We start from the raw sequence: 23,783 nt of genomic DNA on the forward strand, positions 1-23,783 counted from the left end.
TTTCTCTTTTTTTGGTAGAACCTGAGACTGAACTCAGGCCCTTATGCTTGCCAGGGAAGCACTTATTCTACTGAGCCTTCTCCCTGGCCTAATCCTTTTTTTTATTGATCTTAAAATAGAAACAAATTTTCTTGTTAGTTTTCTTTTATTATATTCTTCATTCCTAACTTTTTATTACTTTCTGTATTTTAAAATTATCTGTTCTGCCTACTTTTGACGTGAAAACTTATTTTGTGTGCTCATGTTCTTTCTTTTTATTAATTTTCAAGAAATGCAATGCTTTCAAGCACCTCAGAGCATACCAGTTCTTTCTCTTGCCTCTCTGACCAGATCTCTGGAGATCTTAACAACTATTTGCTGGTCAGCGGTCCTACATATCTATGCAACATAACAGTAATTATCACAGCAATTATTGTTTTTTACACTGTCAAAATCTTTTAGTATGTTTTGAAATTTCATGAGAGATGTGTGTGTGTGTGTGTGTGTGTGTGTGTTTGCGTTCTATTCACCAATGAGTATTTTAAATTTTCTACCATCTGATGTGCTACTGGATCAGAAAGTCTATCGCTGACCAAAACCTATCTCTGTGGATGTTTCTTTGACTGCTTATATGCAAAATTGTCTTTGGTTCTGCATATATTTTATAATTTATATTAATTGCTTGGCTCTATTTTCTAGGTATACAATTTTAAATTTATTAATTGTGTTTGTGATCCATACATGTAAACTTAATCCAAGTGAGTATTATACACAATTTCTAAATAGATATTTAAGTATACAGTGTTATTGTTATTGCTATCACAGTGTAGTTTAGGTCATTTCACCACAACAAAATTCCTGTTTAACAAGTGACCCTTTATTATCATGCTATTGTTATACATTTTATGTCTGATAGCCTCTGGCTACTGTAATGCTTTTTTTACAAAGATGTATTCTTTTAAAAAAGAAAAAAATGGTAGAGAGTCTCACTAAACAGGTCTGACTCATAGTGATCCTTCAATATTGAGACTTCCTAGAGCTGGGATAACAGGTATGTGCCACCATGCCAGGTCACAATGGCCCACTCAGCGGGCCAGGGCTGGCATAGCATGTGTTTCTGGGCTTTGAACCGCGGTCCCTGTGATTGCCTAAGCTTGCCTAAGCAATTACTTTAGTCTTCTGAGTTATCTCACTGACCCCCTAAAAAATCTTAATGGAGCACCTCATACAAAACCACAATCTGAAGTCTTTCTCTGGCGATATCCAAGAGGTAAATGAAATTATGAACATGCTTGCTCTTTCCTTTCTCTTCAAATGCAGATAACCCAAAATTAAGTTAAATTGGTTGATAGTGATGACTTTATATTTTTAGTTCTTCCTCACATCTAATTTGTATGGATCACATTTTGAAGGGCATATGAAGTGTTTTGACACAATTGTTTTATTTATCAATTTTCATCTACATGTGATGCAACATCTCTTTAAACTTTTCTACTTCACTGTGAAAGGGAACCTTCCAAGGCTGTTAGTGAAACAGTAGGATTGATGAGCTCCACACTGGCTTCTCTCATTTCATAAATGTGAGCTGAGGAGTCATCATAGGGTCGTCACCTGTGCTTTCTGGTGGGCAGGCTCTCCAACCACGTTAGACAACGTAACTCACACAAGTACAAGGATAGAGTCAAATAAAAAAGCAAAAATCAATTTATAATCTTAGAAGGCAACCTAGAAGTTATCTGAAAACTGACAGTAAAGTATACTTAGTACAAACAAGAAAATAAATTTAATTATCACACATTATGTTTACTTTAATTTTTAAGAATTTGTGGTCTACTTTGATAGGAAAGTCACAAATTGTTATATTTTGCTTTTACAAGCCCGCTGCAGAAACATGGATGAACAACACATGTGTAAATAAATAATCATCCAATTCTAATAGTTGCATAGGCTGAGGAAAATCAAGAGAGAATCCGTTCCCTAGTTTATAAGTGACAGTATTGTCAATAGCCCTCACATAGCATAACCGTGAAACAACTCTTCTTTCAATCTTGTAATGCCACTAAATTCCTTTCTGAGAAATTCATGCCCATGATGCACCTAATGCTAATTATGTAGAAAAAATTAAACATAGAGTGTGACAACATTCATTTTCAGGTTCTAATGATATGACTGTGGAGGAGGAACACAAGCATTTGTATCATAAATAGTTTTGAACTAGATTGGGAGATAATCATTGTTTGAGCCTTTCCCTTACAAACCTCTGTGCTCTCTATGCAGGCGTATGCTCAGCAACTACCAGAACTACCTGGCCTTCATTTTTGCCATAGAAGAGATCAACAGGAATCCTCATCTTTTACCCAACATTACTTTGGGTTATGAGTTCCATAATTTGATTTACAGCCATTGGGGGATGCTAGAAAATCCCTTCATTTTGTTATCAGGACAATACAAGATCCCTAATTACACATGTAGAAGAAAAAGCAAGTGTGTAGCAGTAATGACAGAACTGCCATGGGATGCCTCAGCTCAGATTGGACCACTGCTGGAACTCTGCAGATTTCCACAGGTGAGGGTTTGTGGGAAAGGAAATGGTGGAAGCACATCCATAAGCCTCACATACCAGGAGTATAAAAGGTTAAAAATGAGACTGGGATTAGCATAAATTAAAGTGTATAATGCACTAGATTCTGTACATAGATTCTTATACATTTAACACAATTTATTTTTCTTCATTAGAGAATAAAAACAAAGTCATGTCTTGGGTGTCTGACTATGTTACTTTACATTTTATAAAAAGAGTTTAAGGAGTGAGATGATTGGAAAGAAAGATCAGAACATTTGTCTCCTTATATGACTGACAATTTTTGCAAAGTATGCTTCAAGTCTACTATGGTTTCCATTAACACTTCAGTGTACTGTGCTATTCTATTTTTTCCTTTAAGGTTACCTTTGGCTCATTTGATCCTGAACAGATGGACACTAGCCAGTATCCTTCTCTCCATCAAGTGGCCCCAAAGGACACATATCTGGTCCTTACCATGGTGTACTTGTTGCTTAATTTCCACTGGACCTGGGTGGGCCTGCTCATCACAGAGAGCCATAAGGGTGTTCAGTTTCTTTCAGATATAAGAGCTGAGATGGACATGAACAGAGTCTGTCTGGCCTTTGTGAAAATGGTGTCAACTGTGGCTGTGTCTTATCTCCCAGTCACACAGAAACATGATATTCTGACCACAGATACATCGTCTGCCAATGTGCTGGTCATTTACTGTGATACTGATAGTCGATATGATGTAAACTACAATATAATACAACACTTAGTGACCTGGAAAGTCTTGGTAACCAACTCACACTGGCATGCAGACCTGGCTGGGAAAGACTTCATACTGGACCCATTCCATGGGATTCTTGTTTTTTCACACCACCACGAGGAAATTTCAGGTTTCAAAAATTTTATCCAGGCAGCTACCCCTTTCAAATACCCAGAATACACTTACCTCTTTATGTACTGGTCCAAGAATTTTGATTGCTCATTCTTTGAGTCTGACTGTGCCTTGCAGAACTGCACACCTAATGCCTCTCTGGTTTGGTTGCCTCTGAATCGTGTTGAGGTAGAAATTAGTGATGGGAGCTACAATATATATAATGCAGAGTACGCTGTGGCCCATGCTCTTCAGGCAATGTTTTCTGAAGAAGTACAAAGGCTGCCAATGAGAAATGGACAAATTACAATGTTTTCCCACTGGCAAGTAACATGTCTTCTCGTGGATGGCATGCAGTGTAAGCAAGGTACCTCTCTCAGGTTGATCTGTGGGCTTCAACCAAGAACATTAAAATCATTTCCACAAAATACAAGATTTGTGTCATCGGCTGGGGAAATAGCTCTGCAGTTTAAGTGCCTGCCTGGCAAGCACAAGGACCTGGGGTCGATCCTTGCTACCAAATGTCTTGCTGACAGCCCTGCTGGCTAAGAAAACTGGAAGTGGTGGGACATACCTGAAACCCCAACATTGGGTGGTGGTGAGAGAAATTTGGAAAAGGAGGATCACTAGGTCTCAGAGCTGCATAAGGAGACCCTGTACCAAATAAATAAAAAAAAAATTTTAAAATGTTTGAATCATAATTATCAAGAAGATAACTCTTATTTTATTTTTACATATTTAGTACACAGTCTACAGGGTCTCACTATGCAGAACAGACTCATAGTGATCCTCCTGTTTTCAGCCTTCAAAGCCCTGGGATTAAAATGTGCACCACCACACCCAGTCTCAATCGCCATCTCAGTGAGCCACAGGGGCAGGGCCAGCGCAGCAAAAGTAATAAAAAGATTAAAAAAAGGTACAGAATTGCAAAATAAGATAATAGGAAATTGATAATGGGTGTTACATTGCTTGTTGCTATCTTCAAAGTAGTTGTTCAGATTTTCAGATATAGGCATGCAAAATTGATCAAACAATTAAGCATTAATTGTTAATTTCAGAAAACCAATCTAAATTAATAGTACTATTATCTTCCCTTCCTTCTTTCTCCCCTCTCCCAGAGGGTATTTCTTCCTGATAAGATTCTTTCCCTTTCACTACATGCATTCTTAAATGCTGACAATATTTACTCTTTCAGTTTCTTACATTAGGGAGACAATACCAGCTTTAGAAAGGTTTATGTGATGCATTTCATTTATTTATATGGTTTCTAATTACATCTATGTACCAATAAAAGTCTCAAGTTTATACTTCTTTATATCTGAGGAAAAATCTGTTGTATAAAAATGCCACATCCTTTTCTTCCATTCCTTAATTGATGGGCATTTTGGTTGTTTCTAACATTCAGCTATGACAAATTGTCTGCTATACACACAGATGCACATATATAGCTGTGTTATGGTGTTTTCAAATTTTTGGGAAAAATTCCCAGAGGTACAACAGCTTGATAGAACAGGACTCCTAATCCTAGACCTTTGAGGAATGTTTATACTGATTTCCACAGTGGTTGCACCAGTTTACACTCCCACCAACCTAATTTCTTTCAGTGTTTAGTGTTTCTCTTTTAATACTTAAACCTTTGACAAGCTTTACTTTATTTTAGTGCATGGTGATAGTCATGGGTCCGGTTTTAGTTTTTGGCATGTGGAAAATCAGCTTTTTTCAGCACCATTTATTAAAGGGGCTTTTTTCCAGGAAATATATTTTGCTCTTTTATCAAAATTAAGATAGCTTTGTGCGTTTCTAGTTGGAACTTCAGTTTTAATATTTTCTATTGATCCTTAGGTCTATTTTTACCAGTAGGTTGCTTATTTTATCACAGTATCCTTGTAGTATAACTTCAAGTCAGGGATTGTGATGGCCCCTGCCTTTCTGTTGTTTCCAAGGATGGGTTTTTCTATTCTAGGTCTCTTCTGATTCCAGGTGAATTTTTGTAGTGTTTGCTCTAGATCAGTAAAGTACACTGGTGGTATTTTAATTAGGACTATATTGAATGAGTATAACAATTTTGAGAGTATGGTCATTTTCAAAAGGTTGGTACTTCCTACCATGAATAAGGATGTTTTCATTTTTGAAATCCTCTCTGATTTATTTTTTAGAGTGTTTTAAGTTTCAATGTACACATCATTTACCTCTGTGGCTGATTGATAAACAAGTATCTTTTTTGATGTTATCGTGAAAGATGGGATTCATCCAGTTTCTCTTGGTGTGTTTGCTGATTTGTAGAGCAATTCTATTAATTTTTGAGTTTTGACTTACATCCTGCTACACTACTCAATTTGTTTATTAAATCTACAAGTCTCTTGGTGGAGGCTTTTGTGTCTTCTATGTAAAGTCATGGTAGGTTTGTGAATAATTATAATTTCACCTATTCCTTTTTAGTCATTATTCCATTTATTTCTCTCTTTTGTCTAATTTCTCTATCTAATGTTTTCAGAACTATATTGAATATGAGTGGTGACAGTGGACATCATTGTCGTGTTACTGATTTTTGAAGTGAAGGCTATAAGTCTTTGCCCATTTAGTATGATGCTGGCTTTTGGTTTCTCGTAGATGGCTATTATCATCATGATATATAGAGTATCTAATACAATTTTCTACAGGTTTTTGATCATGTGCGATTGTTGATCTTCATCAAAAGCTTTCTATGCATCTATTGAGATGATCATAATATTCATGTGACTTTTGTCTTTGGCTCTATTGATGTAGCATGATACATTTCTTGATTTACATGAGCTGAACTATTTCCGCTTCTCTGGGATGAATCCCTCTTGGTCCTGATGGATAAACTTAATGATTTGCTGCATTCTGTTTCCTATTGTTTTATTGAGAATTATTTTTTTTCTGTTAATAGGGAAATAGGTTTATGGTTGTCTTTTTGCTTGATCTTTCTCTGGTTTTGTTAGCTGAATAATACTTGTTTCCTAGGTTTTGGGAAAAAGATCCTTTCCTTTTAATGTCACTTTAGAGTTTGAGATGAGTTGGCATTAAATCATCTCTGCCTTTCTTACAGAATTCAGCTGTGAATGCATTAGGACCTAGAGTTTTCTTTTTTGGTATGCATTTTATTACATTTTGAATTTCATTGACTGATATATGATATTCAAAAATTTTATACCATCTTGATTCAGCTTTATCAAATCATATATTTCTAGCAATGCATTCAATTTTTTTTTTGTTGTTGTTGTTGTTTTCTATCCTGTGAGCATGAACGTTTTTGAAGTAGGCATTGGTGATTTTTTCAGTTTCCATATAGTCTGTAGTATTTCACCCTGCTCATTCCTTATTGCATGAATTTAATTTTTTTTCTTTCCTCTTTTTGTTCAGGCTGGCTAGAGGTTTATCAATTTTATTCATTCTTTCAAAGAGCCAACTCTTCAGTTCTTTCATTTTTTGTATTGCTTTCTTTACCTGTACTCTGCTATTTTCTACTCTGATATTTATAAATTCCCTCCTTCTTTCAGATTTGTGCTTGTCTTGCTCTTCTTTTTTCTTTTTTGTATGCATGGTCTCACTACACAGCTCAGACTCGTAGCGTACCTGATTTTTGCATCCCTAGTGCTGGGATTACAGGCTCGTGCCACCACCCCTGGACTCCATCACAGGCTCCGCACACCCAAGAGCTGGGTCAGGATGGCATGCGATGCCAGGAATTGAACGCTGACCCCTGCGTTACCTAAGCAAGCTCTTAGTCCACTGAGCTTTACCATCGGCCCCTTGTCTTGCTCTTGTTTTTTAGAAACCTGAGATGTACAATAAAGATTTTATTTGAGCTTGTTCTCGTTTCCTGACGTGAGAATTTAGTGCTGTACATTTCCATCTTAACACTACTTTTATGGAGCTAGAGATACAGCTCAATAGCATAAATTTCGACCTGCCAAGTAGAAAGTCCTGAGTTTGATTTCAGAGAGAGAGAGTGAGAGAGAGAGAGAGAGAGAGAGAGAGAGAGAGCTTTCATTGTGCTCGTAGGTTCTTGTAAGTTGTATCAGTATTTTCCTTTGATTGAAGATATTGTTTAATGTCTTCTTTAATGTGTGACCATTGATTTTCAGTAGGGTGTTGTTTATTTTCCACGTATTTATGGAATTTTCGCAATTTCTTTTTTCAATAATTTCCAGTTTCATTGCACTATGGTCAGATAATATGAATGAGATAATTTAAATTCCTTGACATTCACTAACGCATGCTCTATGTGCTATTACATGTTGTATCCATGTGCCATTGCGAAGATAATGTATTCTTGTGCTTTTGGGTTGAACAATATGAGAAGCTCTATTAAATCCATCTCTTCACAAGTTTGATTTACTTATGTTATTTCTTTGCTCACATTTTGACTAGTTCATTTATCTCTTTCTGAGAATGACCCACTAAAGTTTCCCATTGCAATGGTGCTACTCTTCATTTGACTTCTCATATCTGTTAAAATGTGTCTTATATAGTTGGGTGCTTCTGTGTAAGGTGCATATATATTTATGATTGCTATCTCTTCCTCTTGCAGTTTTCCCCTATAAATATACAGTGAACTTATTGATCTCTTTTGATCATTCTTGATTTGAAATTGACATTTTAAGCAATCAGAATAACTCCCCCTGCTTGTTCTGAGTTCCTATGTCATAGAATATTGTTTTCCATTCTTTGATTGTCAGTGTATGAATTTCCTTTTGAGATATATGTGTTTTGTATATACAGCATACTTGATTTGATCTTGTAGTGTGTTTCTTTTTATTGTTGAATTGAGACAATTTATATTGATGTTTTTTCACTGATATGCATTGGCTTATCATTTTTATGTTATTTGTCTGTCATAGATTCCATATTTTTTCCCAATGTTCAATCACTTGCTGTGCTTGGTGGTAACTGTCTGTTGTTCTTGAAATTGTGCTCAATTTTTTCTCTTCATAAAAGGTTTGGCTTGGTGGTGATGAATTTATTCAGTTGTTGTTTGTTATGGAAGTACCTTATTTCTCCAATAATTATGATACAGTTTTTCAGGGTACATCAATCTGGGTTACAAGGTTTTTTTTTTAAAGTATCTGACATACATCATTTCAAACTCCTCATTTGTTTTATATCAAAATTTCTTTCATTTTATTTTATTTTGAAGAGTAAAATCAAAAGCAATAACAGACAACAGGTATAAAGATAGAAACAGAGTAATATACAATTATATAACTTTTCAAAACAAGAATATAAAAGTTAGCAACAGTTGTTCTATTACCTATTTTTATTATTAAATCTGTTGCTCAAATTTGCAAATATAGTCTTGCAAGATTGGACAAATTATTTGAATATTAATACTTGCTTTCAATAAACCTTATTTTTCTTGTCTTGTTTTTTTTCTTCTTTTAAAATTTATTTTAAATAGTGTATAATAAAAATCAAAAAGGTATTAGAAACTGCACATTGCAAAGACCAGGATTAGAAGTATTCAACCAGGTAGATGGCTCAGTAGAATAAGGGCTTCCCTGGCAAGCGCAAGGGCCTGAGTTCAATCCCCAGTTCACCAGAAGAAGAAGAAGAAGAAGAAGAAGAAGAAGAAGAAGAAGAAGAAGAAGAAGAAGAAGAAGAAGAAGAAGAAGAAGAAGAAGAAAAGGTATTCAACCATGTTTTTCATTACACATTACTGTCCTTAAAGTAATTGTTCAGATCACAAATATCAGCATATAGAAGTAGGAAAAGTGAAAATTCTAAAGATTAACTGCTATTTTCAAAAAATGAATGGAAGTAATTAGTACAATTGTCTCAACTACCCTGTATTTATACTTACATGATTTTCCCTTTCATTTTTTCCTATCTTTTCTCCTTTCCTTCATCTTCATTCTATCAATTTTATGTTTAGTTTCTTTAGATTGTACTATATCTATTAAACCATTCAGGTTTTATTTATTCTTTCAAGTTCTTACACAAGGGAAAGAATATTTCACTTATGAAAGTTATTTCACTTATGAATATAGCATCCAGCTGCATCCACTTGTGTATGACGACATCAAGTTTGTCTTACTGTATATCTGAGTAATACCACATTGTATGAGTATATCACATCTTTTTTCATCCATTAATCAAGTAATAGGCATTTTGTCTATTTCCAAGATTTTCCTATCACAAACTGTGCTGTTATAAACACAGGTGCACATATATCGATATGATTCAAGGATATCAGTTCTTTTGGGAAAATACCCAAAAGGAGAATGGCTGGGTGGAATGGGATTTCCAGTACTAGATTTTGAGGAGTTTCCACACTTATTTCCATAGTGGTTGCAAAAGTCAGCATTCTCACCAACAGTGGAGAAGGGTTCCTTTAGCCCCACAGCCTCATCAACACTGGGTATTAATTGATTTCTTATGACACCCATGTGGTCATAAGGTGGTCTACATTAGAAAAAGTCCCATTTGGAGCTGAAAAGAATGTGTATTCAGATGGTGTTGAGTACAACACTATACATGTCCAATAAGTCCATTTGTTCAAAGACATAGTTCAGTTATGCAATTTGTTTGCTAATTTTTTGTCTAGTTGATCTATTTTTTTTAGATTACATCATGTTAAGGTCCCCTGTTAAAATTTTGTTATTGGTTATAAACTTTTTCTTGTTCATTAAACTTTGTCTCATGGTTCTGGGTGCTCCCATATTTGCTGTATAAGTATTTAAGACTGTTATCACTTACTCTTGAATTTTTCCCCTAACCACTATGTAATAATCTTCTTAACCCATTTGATCATTCTTGGTTTGAAGTGCAGAATGTCTTTGAACAGGATGCCTACACCTGTTTGTTTGTTTATTTTCTTCAGCTTATGGAGCTTGTGGCATTGTTTTTCATTCTTTGACTTTCAGCCTGTGATATTTTTTTTCTTTTTGGGTTACATGTGTTTATTATATACAGCATATGGTTTTATTTTGTTTCTTAATCCACCCTGGCAATCTATTTCTTTTAATTTGTGAATTGAGTCTATTTTATATTCATGATTATAATTGATGTGTATTGAATTATATTTTTCTGCTGATAGTTCCCTACTTTTCTTCTGTGTGTAATTGCTTGCCATGTTTGTTGGGTTCCTTCTGCTGCTGTTTCTGGAATTGTGGTCATTTTGATCCATTTCTAGTAGGTCTTTTAGTATTCTGTGTAGGGTCGGTTTGGTCATCATGAAAATTTCTAATTGTTCTTTGTGATGGAAGTATCTCACTTTTCCATTAAATGTGAAAGACTGGATTATCCACATGACTGGCAATGTCAGAAGGTGTTGACTTCATCCTTTTACTATGGTCTACTGCAATATATTGTATTATTTTAATGAACTCAAGCACCTATGATATTTTAAAGACAATGTAATACTCATGTCTGACAAAACTAAACAAAAAAGGGGGATAGAAATGAAGGACCATTTGGTAGTGAAAAAATTATATATCTGTACATACAAATTAGTTAGGTTAGACATACAGCTATTTTCTCTAGGTTCAATGAGAAGAAAGATTTGTAGTGATAGTGTTTAAACAAGACATCATGTGTGAATCTTGTTCTATGAAAAATACTATGAAGACAATAATATACAATGTATTTATTATTTTAACTGTCTTACTAACCTATATTGAAACTGTCTTATTGCTATTTCTTTCTCAATAAAATTAATTTTAAAAAATAAACTTGAAAGAGAGTTTTTCATGTTATGTCAGTCTGGGTTGAGATTTGTTTTCTTGTAGGACTTGAAATATTTTGCTCCGTGCCCTTCTTCACATGATAGTTTGTGAGGAGAAATCTGTCGTTATTCTTAAGGATTTCCCTTAAATGTGATCTGAATTTTTTTTTCTCTAGCAGCTTTTACTATGTTTTTCTTGCGCTGAATTTCTGGGATCTTGATTATTATATATCTGTGTGTAGATTTAATTGGGTTTATATTATTTTGAATTCTATATACCTCACTTATCCGCATATCAGATTGTTTCCCCCTTTGGGGGAAGTTTTCTCCTTTACTTCTGTGTTGCTTCCTTCTTTCACATTGGTGCCTATTAGTCTTTTGTTGTTCATCTTTGCATCATCTTACAGCTGTTGAATTTTTATTTTCTGGATCTTTGTTTCTCTCATTTGTTGGATACAGTGTCTCACTATGCAGTTTGGACTCACAGTGATTATTCTGTTTTCAGACACTGCAGCGCTGGGATTATAGGCATGTGCCACCAGACCTGGTCTTCATGGCAGGCTCCGTGCCCTCAAGGGTGAGGCTGGGGCAGCATGTGGTGCCAGAGATCAAAACCTGATCCTTGTGCTTGCCTGAGCAGTTGTTTAGTCTGCTGAGCTATCTCCCCAGCCCTGAAACTTGTTATTTTAAGATGTCTTTCCTTAATTTTTCACTAGTCATAATGATTTCTTCAAGGTCTGAAAGTCTATCTTCACATTCATTCAAATGGTTTTTCCCACTTTTAATGGAGTTTTCATTTCTTATATATCTCTTTGAATATGCTTCATACATACTGTTTCTTTCTTATATTGCTCATTCATGATTTCCATTATTTTTCTATTCTCTATTTTATTTCTCATTGTCTTTTTATAAAGGCTTAGTAATTCTTTCATTATAGTTATCAATTTTTTACACTTGGAAGATTATTTCTGATCTGATTTCTTCTATAACCCTCTGCAGTAGTTTCTTTACTTCAGTTGCTATTGTTTCAAGAGATTTCAGGTGCATGACTTCCAACTTCTTTTTGCCAGTATCTTCTGAATTTGTTCTTCATGGATTCAGAGCCTGGTAATGCATTGTGCTGTGTTCTTTATGTTTCAAAGAGAACTCCTTATTTGATTTCTGTGATAATTTTTTGTTAAAGTTTGATGGCAGGTACTTGGAATCAAGACCTCTCTGTAATGAACCTGTCCTTGAGGTACCTCTCCTATTTCAACCATTCTTGTATTGTTGTGTCCCAAGCTTTTACTTTCTCTATTGAGAGTGTGGTATTGGTTTCGGCTTGGCATTGTGCTCTGCTCTGGAGGCTTCTAAGTTACCTCCTGCCACCTCTGTGCCACAAGGATCTTTCTGTAGGTCTAGGCCTCAGTATGGAACCAATCGTGCAATCTAGCAATGTGCCTCAGCTCACGAGGCCCAGCCACAGGCCTCTGTCCCTCCTTCCATGAAAATTCATTGAATTTCTCCCATTGGGTCACACATGGAGCAACTCAGTGTAGAGTTCCACCTGGACCACTCATCAAGCTTCTCTGAACCAAGTATAGCCTGCTGGATCATTCAGCAAGCTGCTCTTGGCTGAATTCTGCCAGTTGTAAACTCTTGTTTACTTGAAGATTTTTGTTGAGTAATTTGACATGTGTCTGAAGCACTTTCCATTATCATTGATCTAGATTTTTTGTGCAACAGATTTTAATATTGTGTTCTTTCGCTGAATTTCTGGGATCTTGATTAGTATTTGTGTGGGTGTAGATTTATTTTTTGTTATAGCTAATTGGACTTCTAAATACCTCACTCACCTGTATGTCAGATTCTTTTCCTATGCTTGGAATATTTTATTCTATTACTCCTGTAAATAGATTTTTTTAATGTCATTTGTATTGACATCTGCTGTTTCATTGATACCTGTGCCTTACATTGTTTTTATTTCCATTGTCCTGCAATGTTGAACTGTTAATTGCTCTTTCCTTGTTATTTTTAAGAGATGTTTTCTTTTGTGATCACTAGCTATAATGCTTATTTTAAGGTCTTTCGCCATCTTTTAGTGGAATTCTTAATTTCCTGAATATCTGTTTGAATTTGTTTCATGCATTCTAATTTTTATTGCCCATTTTTATTGTACTGTTCATTGAATGCTTCCATTATTTTTCTGTTCTCTTCTGTTTTTATTATCTATGTCTTCTTTAGATCCACTGAGAAATTCATTTATGATTGTTGCCCTTTTTATATCTGAGAGATTATTTCTATAGTCTGATGGGACTGTTTCTTTGCTTTGCTTTAGTTGCTATCTTTTCTCAATGTTTGTGACATCTAAGTTCTTCTATGTCCTTTCCTCCTGAACTTTTTCTGGGTGGGCTGGAGGTCTGAGATTGTCCTTTCTTCCTTTGCGTTGACATATCTGGAGCTATTCCAGTGTTCACCCTAGCTCAGCAGTAATGGTGAAGTGTCGCAGCATGAATCACAAAGGTTCTTGCTTTCCTTGGTTCAATGAGGGTTTCATGATGGTAGCTGGGGTAGAGCTGCAGCTCCACAAGGCTCCTGCAGTGATTGAGGGGGTGAGCTGAGCTTTGCAATTCTCCTGCAATAATAGAAGGCAGGATAGGTTTCACCAAACCTCCCTTGGTGATATGGGTGCAGGGCAGGTTCTCCTATATCCCTGTAGCTGTCTTAGGCTTTTCCAAGGTTTCTGGACAACACAATGAGTTCTAATAGCTTTTAATATGCTGTTCTTGTGCTGAATTTTTGGAATCTTGTTTGTTCTATATCTGGAAGGTATTTATTTTATGTATGGCAAATTGGATTTCTATATGCTTCCCTTATTTGTGTGTCATATTCTTTTTCCCATGTTTGTGAAACTTACTGCTATGACTTCTGCAAATAACCTTTTTATGTCACTTGTATTGACTCCTGTTTTTTCCATTGAAACCTATCTTTTTATGTTGATTTTCCTTTGTGTGATCTTGCAGTTATTGAATCCTTATTTCTTGGTTACTTGTTATTTTTAAGAGATCATTCCTTACATGACCACCAACTGTAGTGTTGTCTTCAAGGTCTGAAAGTTTTTCTTTGTCTTCAAGTTGTGAAAGTATTGTTGAAGCAATTTTGCCAGTATTCGATGGAATTTTTAATTTCCTGAACCTGTTTATGCATTCTAATTCTTCCTTATATTGTTCTTTTAACTTCCCATACTTTATATGCTCTATTTTGATTTATGTCATTTTTAGAAGTTCTGACAAATTCTTTCATTATCATTATTTTTTAATGTGAGAGATTATTTCTGATGTATTTTCTTCTATAGCCACTGGAGGTTTTTGTTTGTTTGTTTGTTTGTTTGTTTGTTTTTTAATTTCAGTTGCTATCATTCAGAAATTCCAGGTGTTAGACTTCCAATTTCTTCTATGTTAATATCTCGTGGTCTTTTTCTGGGTAAACTGGAAGTGTAAGATTGCATTGTGATCCCTTGTTTCGACATTTCAAAATATTTTTAATTATTTTCTGTGGTGATCTTTGTTAATTTGTGAGTAGATTTTATGTCACTAGTATTGAAGCGTTTCCCAGAATAATCCTCATTTCAAGGATATCTTTTATGCTAAGAGATTCTTAGTTTGTATCCTTCCCAACATCCTACCTTTCCAATTAATTGAGTGTGGGATATTAGTTTCTGTTTGGTTCATTCCCAGTGTTTTGGTTGTGATGAGGTTATTACCCCAGAGCTTCTCAATACTTTTAAACAAGGGAAAATAACTAACTACAACGGATATGGTAGCCCAGCTACAGTAGTACAATTAACAATAAGCACAAGTTATCGTTTGACTGGCAATGTCAGAAGTTGTTGAATTGAGCCTTTTACAGCTCAGCATATTAATATGGCTTTACTTTTTATACCTCTTTTTTATACTTTTCTGCTGGATGGTTAAGACCAAGATAAAGCAAGACATATATAACAAGAAATTTAATTTTTGTGTCTCTCAAGGTCAGTCAAATTCCCTCAAGATCGACCCTGAAACCTTGTATCGCAGATTGTACATCTTTTGTAAGTGTGAGCCATGTGGATGAGTCATGGCCATTGCTTGACCAATTTGCTCTCTCTTAAAGACTTAGAGAATGTGCAATTAAGACATTTAAAGGGCAATGGAATACCTACCATTGACAAAATTAAAATAAAAGGGGATGTAAATGAAGGACTATTTTGTAGTGAAAAAAATTACACACACACACACACATATATATATATATATATATATATATATATATATATATATATATATATAGCTACTTTCTCTTAATTCAATGAGAATAAAGAATTGTACTAATAGTGTTTGGACAGAATATCATGTCTGCATGTTGTACTATGAATAATTACTATGAAGACAACCATATGCAATGTGTAAACTATTGTATCTGTCCTAATAACCTGTTTTGCAACGACCTCATTGCTATTGGTTTTTCAGTAAAAATTAAAAAAAAAACTAACAAGCACAATTTACGTATGGATGAACTATGATAACTATTGATTTTGTATTTCACATAGATAATTCTTGACATGAGTTGAAATGTTCCTCAATCAAGGAGCCACTGGAAAGGGGCAAAATCAGGAGGCCATCGCAGTGCTTCTAATTATAGGACATTAACATCTTTGCCACCTGAACAGGTCCTGTGGCATTCTTAAAGCGCATTCAGAAAATGTGAAGTCACTCAGGAAACTAAATGGCATTAAAAGCTACACTGCCCATATTATGAGAATTTTCCTTTTAATTTTGCAAAATCTTCTGATATTGATGACTCATATTGTTGCTGTGTGAATAGTGAGCTATGCAGTTGACATTGTGGGTATTAGAAGCTTTCGTTCATTATTTAATGTTTCTGCCTAACAGAACGGAATTTATTTTAATAGTATTTTATTTTGGAGGTACCATAAACAGACTTGAAGTGTTTGCATTTTTCAGGCAGGTGCTGTGTCAACAGAGTTCTGTTCCTGTCCCCAAACTTTATTTACATGGGTTTGCATGGATTATTGCTTCCAGAAACTCACTGACATTTTTGGAACAGGCTGATATTTTAGTCCTTAAACTAAATATTCATGTGTTGTAATTCAACAGACACTAGTGTTCAAATTGCTTTTTATGAAAGGAATTACAGTAGTTTAAGGATTTTCTGCCACTTATATTTTCTGTCTTTCTCCTGGAGCTCTGTTCATATAGGATGATGTGTCTCTTTCAGCTGCATCGCTTTCTAAAGAAAGTCCAATTTAACAATCCTGCTGGAGATAAAGTGAGCTTGGATGACAGAAGGAAACTGGATTCAGAGTATGACATTCTCAATTTTTGGAATTTTCCAGAAGGCCTTAGACTGAAGGTAAAATTAGGAAATTTTTCTTCACGTGCTCCACACGGTTGTAAAATAACTTTATCTGAGGATACAATAGAGTGGGCCACAAGGATCACAGAGGTGTGTTGGACCTAACCATGACCCATTTCCTTAACCACGAAAAGCTACATATTGTCAGAGGATGTTGTCTCAAATATTGCACATGAAACAGTTAAACTTCATCCCAGTGGAAACTGAATAGCTGAATTTTCAACTTGAAAAATTCTGGTTTATCAGCATTTGAAGATTGAGAAGCACATGCATTTATTTATTTATATATTTGAAGATATATGTTTCATCTTGTGAAATAAATTTGACATTCATATAGATAGTTTTATGTAGGTATGAAAATTAAGTACAACCTTTAGCTCTGAAAAGAAAGTGAAAGTCTAACAAATTACCCTCATATTTTTCCTTAGACTCCCCGTTCAGTATGCAGTGAGAGTTGCAGCCTTAGATTTAGAAAAAGCCCTCAGGAGGGAAAGGCTGCCTGCTGTTTTGATTGCACCCCTTGTGCAGACAATGAGATCTCCAATGACACAGGTAAGATCATTTCTTTTGATGAAATTTCCACTCAATTTTTATATTCACTACATCCATCTTCAACGTGAAAAATGTCTTGTAGAGAACAATGATAATTTTTTTTTATTGGTTGGTTAATTTTTCAAACCTACATCATCTAATCTAAGCAACTACTTAAAGACAACAATATGTGACACACTAACTATTTTCAATTTCTTATCCTGTCTTGAAATTTTGCATCGTTTTTGGTCATTCTTAAAATAAATATAAAAACTTTTCTTTTAAATTTCAAATTATTTTTATATTGAGTGCTATTGCCTGCTTTGCAAAATACACTTTCCCTTTGAAATTAATTTTAATTTATTTTCCTTTTAGTCCAATTTTATTATTTTTGATTTTTTTTTTTTTTTTGCTTTTCATTGTGGGAGAATGAACCAGCATATGCTCTACCAATGGCGTATATCCCTATCTGGAGGGGGTGGGTTGAGTCAGAATACCCACAGCTATGCTGAGACTGCCTCAAAGATGTGCTAGACCTGTCTTCATTCACGGATTCCCTGGGAAACATTCAAATAGTCTAAGGGCAAATGTCATGTTATTAAAGTACAGATCATATGAGGATGAGGGGTAAGACTTCTCTATGAATTTATGGAACTTGAGATTGAATGCTGTACATCATAAATACAATATATCATGACAGGGTAGAATCATTTTCTAACTGAATATTATCCAGTTTGTTTCTATGCCTGATACATGTTTTAATTTCAAAATATAAGCACTGCAATTTTATTTATTTTTTAATCGACTATTAATAATCTTTATTACAATCATTAAAAGTCAAATTGTGGGCACTGATTACCACACTAGTATCTTCATGTAGCTAGATATACTGGTATTTTTTTCAGGTAACAAAGAATATCAGAGTATGTCTGGAATTTTTTTTAATTACATATTACTTTTTTTAACTGACTGTCAAATGTATTTTATATTATTAAGAGTAATATACAAAGTCTACTTACTAGCAAAATGGAAATTTTAATTATGTTGTAACACATGTGAAGCTTCCCAGCCAAGTCAGAGCCACAATTCTGTGCATACAGGCTACATATGCAGGAACAATATACGCAATCTACGAATGTCACCTTCTTACGCAAACTCAATGGGTCTTTATGATGCAGGTCTGTAAAAGACAGAGACCTCCATCTTCAATACTGGATATTGTATGCTTTGTATCCCTTATTGTGCTTAGAACAAAGATTTATGACACAATAATAATTGAGTAATTTTTCATATATTCCCATTTAAACTTTCATAAAGATGCAACGTTTGCATGCTATATAGTCAAGATAGTATGTGCATATACAGTCTGTTTGCACAGATGTGTTTCTCACTGCTGGGACAATAACCCAATACCCATAACTTCATCCTTAAGAGAGAGCAGTCTATTTTGACTTATAATTTATACAGTATTCAATCTACAATTGGTTGGCTCCGAGGCAGGGAGGCAGAGTAGCAGAGAGCTGCTCGAGCCAAGGCAGCAGGAATCAGACAGCTCAGAAGAAGAGAAAGGTAGATACATCCAGGTCACACCCCGTGAGCCTCTACCTCTGACCAGACATCTTCTTTCACCATCACATCCAGCTATAAACTCATCTATGGAGTTATCCGCTGATAAGTCTTATGCCCTGTTATCCAATCACTTCCCAAAAGGTCCACCTATGAGTACATGAGGTTTTGGGGGTGGGAAACCATAACAGACATTATTTGAAAACAGCAGTTAATGTTTAGAATTTTCACTTTGACTAACTCTATGCTGATATCTGTGATCTAAGTAACTACACTGAGGACAGCAATATGTAATACGAAAATCATGCTTGAATACCACTTATCCTGGTCTACTAAACATATACCATTTTGAATGTCCTTTCAATTATTATGCTATTCTCCTTAAAATAAATTTTTTTAAAAAGTAAAAGTGTAAAGGAAAAAAGATTTATTGAAATAAAGTGCTAATATTCAATGATGTGTCCAATCTTGATCAAATAACCATAACATAACTATGTCTGTTAATCTGATCAACATAACTCATGATAAAGATAGGTAATATAAGAACCATTGATAACTTGCTATACTTGTTTTGCAAATCTATGTCTTGTATATTGTTGTATGTTATCCTGTTTTGTCTTTCCATCTACTATTTCTGTTTGCTTTTTTTACTCTTCAAAATAAAATAACATAAATTAAAATAAAAAATAATTCATAGTCATGACTATGATTATTAATCACGATATAGCCAATAGAACGAATTGAATCTATCAGGTTTGTAAAGCATATTTCTGGGTGCAGCTGGAGATGATTGTATTGTAAGCCAAGCAAACTGGGAAGGGAAGGCCAACTGCAGATGTGGATTGGTTATAACTTTAATGCAATAAATAGGGAAAGATGCAGGAAGTGTGTCCAATTTGAAGAGCCCAGACTAAGTGTAGGGGGCCTTTGGTGCCATCATCTATGGACATTTGTCTCCAGGTCTCTAGGTTCTTCAATATCCCAAGGCAGATCTGCACAGATGCTTCCCCTGGGAGATTCTAGGCCTGGCCTTGGGCTGGTCCTGCATATTAGAAACTTCTTGTTCAGTCGCTTCTGTATTCTCAGACTGAGAGCAGTGATGGGCTTCTCTGGGTCTCCAGCAGCAAGGCCATTGCAGACTCTCCTGCCTCAGATCCTGTCAGCCTAACCAAGAAATCTCATTGCATAATTTTTAAAAATCTAGTTATATTTTTCAGAGATGGTATGCCACGAGCAAACTCCATTTATCAAATATAATTAAAGTACCAGTTTCCGGAGGAAGAAAATTGAGGTAGAATACTAGAGATCATAAAGAAAAGTACATATCTCTGTGATTTATAAATAAACAACATAAGTGTTTCTTGACGCATTGGAAAAAAGTTTCTCAGTAAGAAAAAGTATGATATATAAGGGATACAGCAATACACTTTATGATTTGTGGTCCAATTTTTAAATTAAGTTAATTTACAGTTTAAGTTTATAATTTAGATATGAATAATGATCACAGTTATCATAGAGAATGTCTATCTGTAGTGATATATCCTGATTTGTTTATCTGCTCCTATCTCTTCCCCTTCTTCAACCCTCTTTTATCCTTATTTACAAATCTTTGTTTTTATTTTATGGCTTTATTCTCATTTTTTAAATTTTCCTTTCCATTACATCTTTTCTTTCCAACACCCCCCTCTACAGTTTCCCTTTCCATTTGGACAAATTCTGTCTATTTCACAATATCTACTGTAAATTTTGCTTCTCATTTACATTTTCCATTTCTCATACCAGAGAGACAATGTGATATTTACAAATGTATGTCTTTTTTATGTATGTGGTACACAGTCTCAGTACACAGCTTGGATTATTAGTGATCCTCCCGTTTTCAGCTTCCCTATTGCTGGGATTACGGGTGTTTGCCACCATTCCCTGTCTTGGTGGCCTTCTCAGTGCAACCAGGGGTGGTGCTGGCACAGCATTTAGTGCTGAGGCTCAAACTCTAGTCACTGTGTTTGCCTTATCAGGGGCTTCGTCCTCTGGACTATCTTGCTCAGTGATTCTGAACATTTTTTCATGGATTCATGTGACATTTGTACTTGTTCTGATAAGGGTCTATTCATGTCAGATGTTCAGTTTAGGATTAGGTCTTTCAATTCTGGCAGTCAGATTCCTTTTTTCATTTTGTTATATTTTGTAGATGTCAATTCTTTTTCTGAAGAGTAACCAAGGTGTTCCCTATGCTTGTGTCACACTTCGGCAAGACATTACATTCTGTGTCATGGCCAATGCAATTAAACTAAGAAACACACACACACACACACACACACACACACATACACACACACTCACACGAATATGTACTGAAATGGAAAATATGAAGGATATGCATTTCTTTTGATATTAGTTTGTAAGTATAAGACCATGGTAATTAGTACATTTATCTTGGGTTTAACGTTAATGGAACACAATACGCTTACAAAAGGGCTTTGGAGATAGCTCAGTGGTCTAAGCACTTGCCTGCAAGTGCAAGAACCTGAGTTCAATCCCTGGAACCTCATGCTGTGCTGGCCCCAGAGTCCCGGGCCTGCTTTGCTGACCACCAGAAATGATCCTGTTGGCACAAGCCAGTAATCTCAGCACTGGGGAGGCTGAGACAGGAGGATCATGATCAGTCTCAGCTGTGTAGCAAGATCCTATACAAAATAAATAAATAAATATGTTGAGAAACACTCTTAGAAGAAATGGTCTGTATAATAGATACATAAAAGAAATTTTGAAATCTGATTTTTTTTTCAAATTTTTAAAATCACTAAATATAAATTCCAACATTCTATAAAGATTCTGAAAGATACCAACATTAAACTACGTTTGTGGTCAAGTTCTTCATTGACTCTCCCAGCACAGCCACCTGCATCTTCCAGCAGATGGCATTTGGACTTTTGTTCACTGTAGCTGTTTCCACTGCCTTGGCCAAAACCATTACTGTGGTGCTGGCTTCAAGTTCACTGCTCCAGGCAGGAGGATAAGGCAGTTGCTGGTGTCAGGGGCACCAAACGCCATCATCCCCATCTGCACCCTGATCCAGCTCACTCTCTGTGGAAAGTCAGCAGACAATAAAAACTAAATGTGAACTTTGCAGAGAGCATGTTGACAGATAGTGATGCTCAATGAAGGAATTACATGACACTAAATCCTTTTTCAAATATATGCTTTTCCTGAAATTTAGGAAATTATACAGGTTTCCTAATATCGGATTTATTACTGTATGATAACCTGGTGAATAATTTACAAAGATTTGATTTAGATAGATAGATATTTATTACTTTGTAAAAAGAGAAAAATTTCATGGATATGGGAGACATAAAAGGAGAATAAGTAGTAGCACTTCTAAGTACTGTTCTTATTCAGGAGTTATTCACTCAGTATTATTTCGGAGTTACTCTCCACATGGCATTCTGTTATTTTGTGCCTGGAAAGAAACGGAAAATGAGATGTGGACGCATGTCCTGGGATCCAGGGACTGGGAGGCAGAGACAGTTGCATTTTTTGTGTGAAAGGAACCGTGGCAATAAAGTAACATAAGGTGAATACAAGATCCTGATACAATAAATAAAATTTAAAAGTGATGGGTCTATATCAGAGTGAAAAGCTTGAGTTCAATCCAAATCACTGAAAAAGAAAAAAGACAAGGCAAAAGATTAAAAATTTGAAAGGTATCAAATTAGTTCAGGTCCAATGAAGTGCTAGAAAGGGGTCTGTCAATAACAAAAAATTGCAAACCTCTGCAGGTGATTAATTTTTGCTAGATATGGGACAATGTATAACGTGTCCAGACCATCAGTATGCCAACACTCAGAAAAAGCACTGTCTCCAAAAAGCTGTGACTTTTCTGGCTAAGATCCTTTGGGAAAAGCTTTGGCTGGTAGCACCCTGACTCTCACCTTTCTCACAGCTGCTGTTCTTGGGCTCTTTGTGAAGCACCGAGACATTCCCATTGTCAGGGCCAACAATTGGGCTCTCAGCTACACCCTGTTCATCTCCCTCACCTGCTGTTTCCTCTGCTCCCTGCTCTTCATCGGCCGTCCCAACACAGCCACCTGCATTTTCCAGCAGACCACATTTGCAGTTTTGTTCACTGTGGCTGTTTCCACTGTCTTGGCAAAAACTTTTACAGTGGTGCTGGTCTTCAAACTCACTGCCCAGGGCAGGATGATGAGGCAGTTGCTTCTATCAGGGGCACCAAACTTCATCATCCACATTTGCTCCCTGATCCAACTCACTCTCTGTGAAATCTGGATGGGCACAAATCCACCCCACATTGACACAGACCTACACTCAGAACATGACCACATCATCATTGTGTGCAACAAAGGCTACCTCACCGCCTTCCACTGTGTCCTGGGATACCTGGGCTTCTTGGCCCTGGTGAGCTTCACGTGGCTTTTCTGGCCAGGAACCTGCCTGACACATTCAATGAAGCCAAGTTCCTGACATTCAGCATACTGGTGTTCTGCAGTGTGTGGGTCAAATTCCTGCCTGTGTACCACAGCAGCAAGGGTAAGGCCATGGTGGCCATGGATGTCTTCTCCATCTTGGCCTCCAGTGCAGGGCTGATGGGCTGCATCTTTGTCCCGAAGTGATACATTATTTTGTTAAGACCAGAGAAAAATTCTCTTACTGGTATCAGGTACAAAACACATTCTGTGAAAAAGAAGTCTGCTTATCATTAGATATGTTTGTTTTCTAACATATGGCTTTGGGCCTGCCGTCAAAGCTGAACCATATGTGAAGTCAGATACCAGATACTATACGCTACTATAGTCTTCATATCCTTATTATACAATGAGCCTTATTTTTCCATTAGGAAAGTGTTCACTAGAAACTGTAGTTCTCATGTCTTTTTTTGGGGGGGGTAAGTTTCTACAGGGTGTTTAGCATCTCACTACTAGATCCGACTCTTACTGATCTGCCTATTTACAGCCTCCCAAGTGCTGGGATTACAGATGTGTGCCACCACGCCCAGTCTCAATTGCCGTCTCAGTGCACTCTGGGGGGAGGGCAGGCATCGTAGGCCTGGGGATTGAACCCCCAGCCCCTGTGTCTGCTGCAGTTCTCATGTGTTTAAGTTGATTTTTTGTAAATTTCTATTTGTCATAATTCATTGTATTGTTTGGGGTTGTGATCATCCTGCCCACTTTTATCTTGCCTTCCTT

At 35.9% G+C, this 23,783-nt stretch overlaps 1 protein-coding gene across 1 annotated transcript in view; it reads left to right on the forward strand.

The window, feature by feature from the left end:
• LOC101563509 (vomeronasal type-2 receptor 116-like) overlaps window positions 1-23,300 on the forward strand; it is a 50,829-nt gene extending 27,529 nt beyond the window's left edge. The window contains 6 exon segments of the mRNA XM_023707441.1: window positions 2,922-3,724; window positions 16,326-16,572; window positions 16,911-17,034; window positions 22,377-22,463; window positions 22,466-23,002; window positions 23,005-23,300. Coding sequence (XP_023563209.1) covers window positions 2,922-3,724; window positions 16,326-16,572; window positions 16,911-17,034; window positions 22,377-22,463; window positions 22,466-23,002; window positions 23,005-23,300 — 2,094 coding nt within the window.
• The last annotated feature ends 483 nt before the right edge of the window (window positions 23,301-23,783 follow it).

The sequence above is a fragment of the Octodon degus genome, unplaced genomic scaffold, assembly GCF_000260255.1.
Source record: "Octodon degus isolate 3935 unplaced genomic scaffold, OctDeg1.0 scaffold00290, whole genome shotgun sequence".
In the NCBI taxonomy this organism is placed as follows: domain Eukaryota; kingdom Metazoa; phylum Chordata; class Mammalia; order Rodentia; family Octodontidae; genus Octodon; species Octodon degus.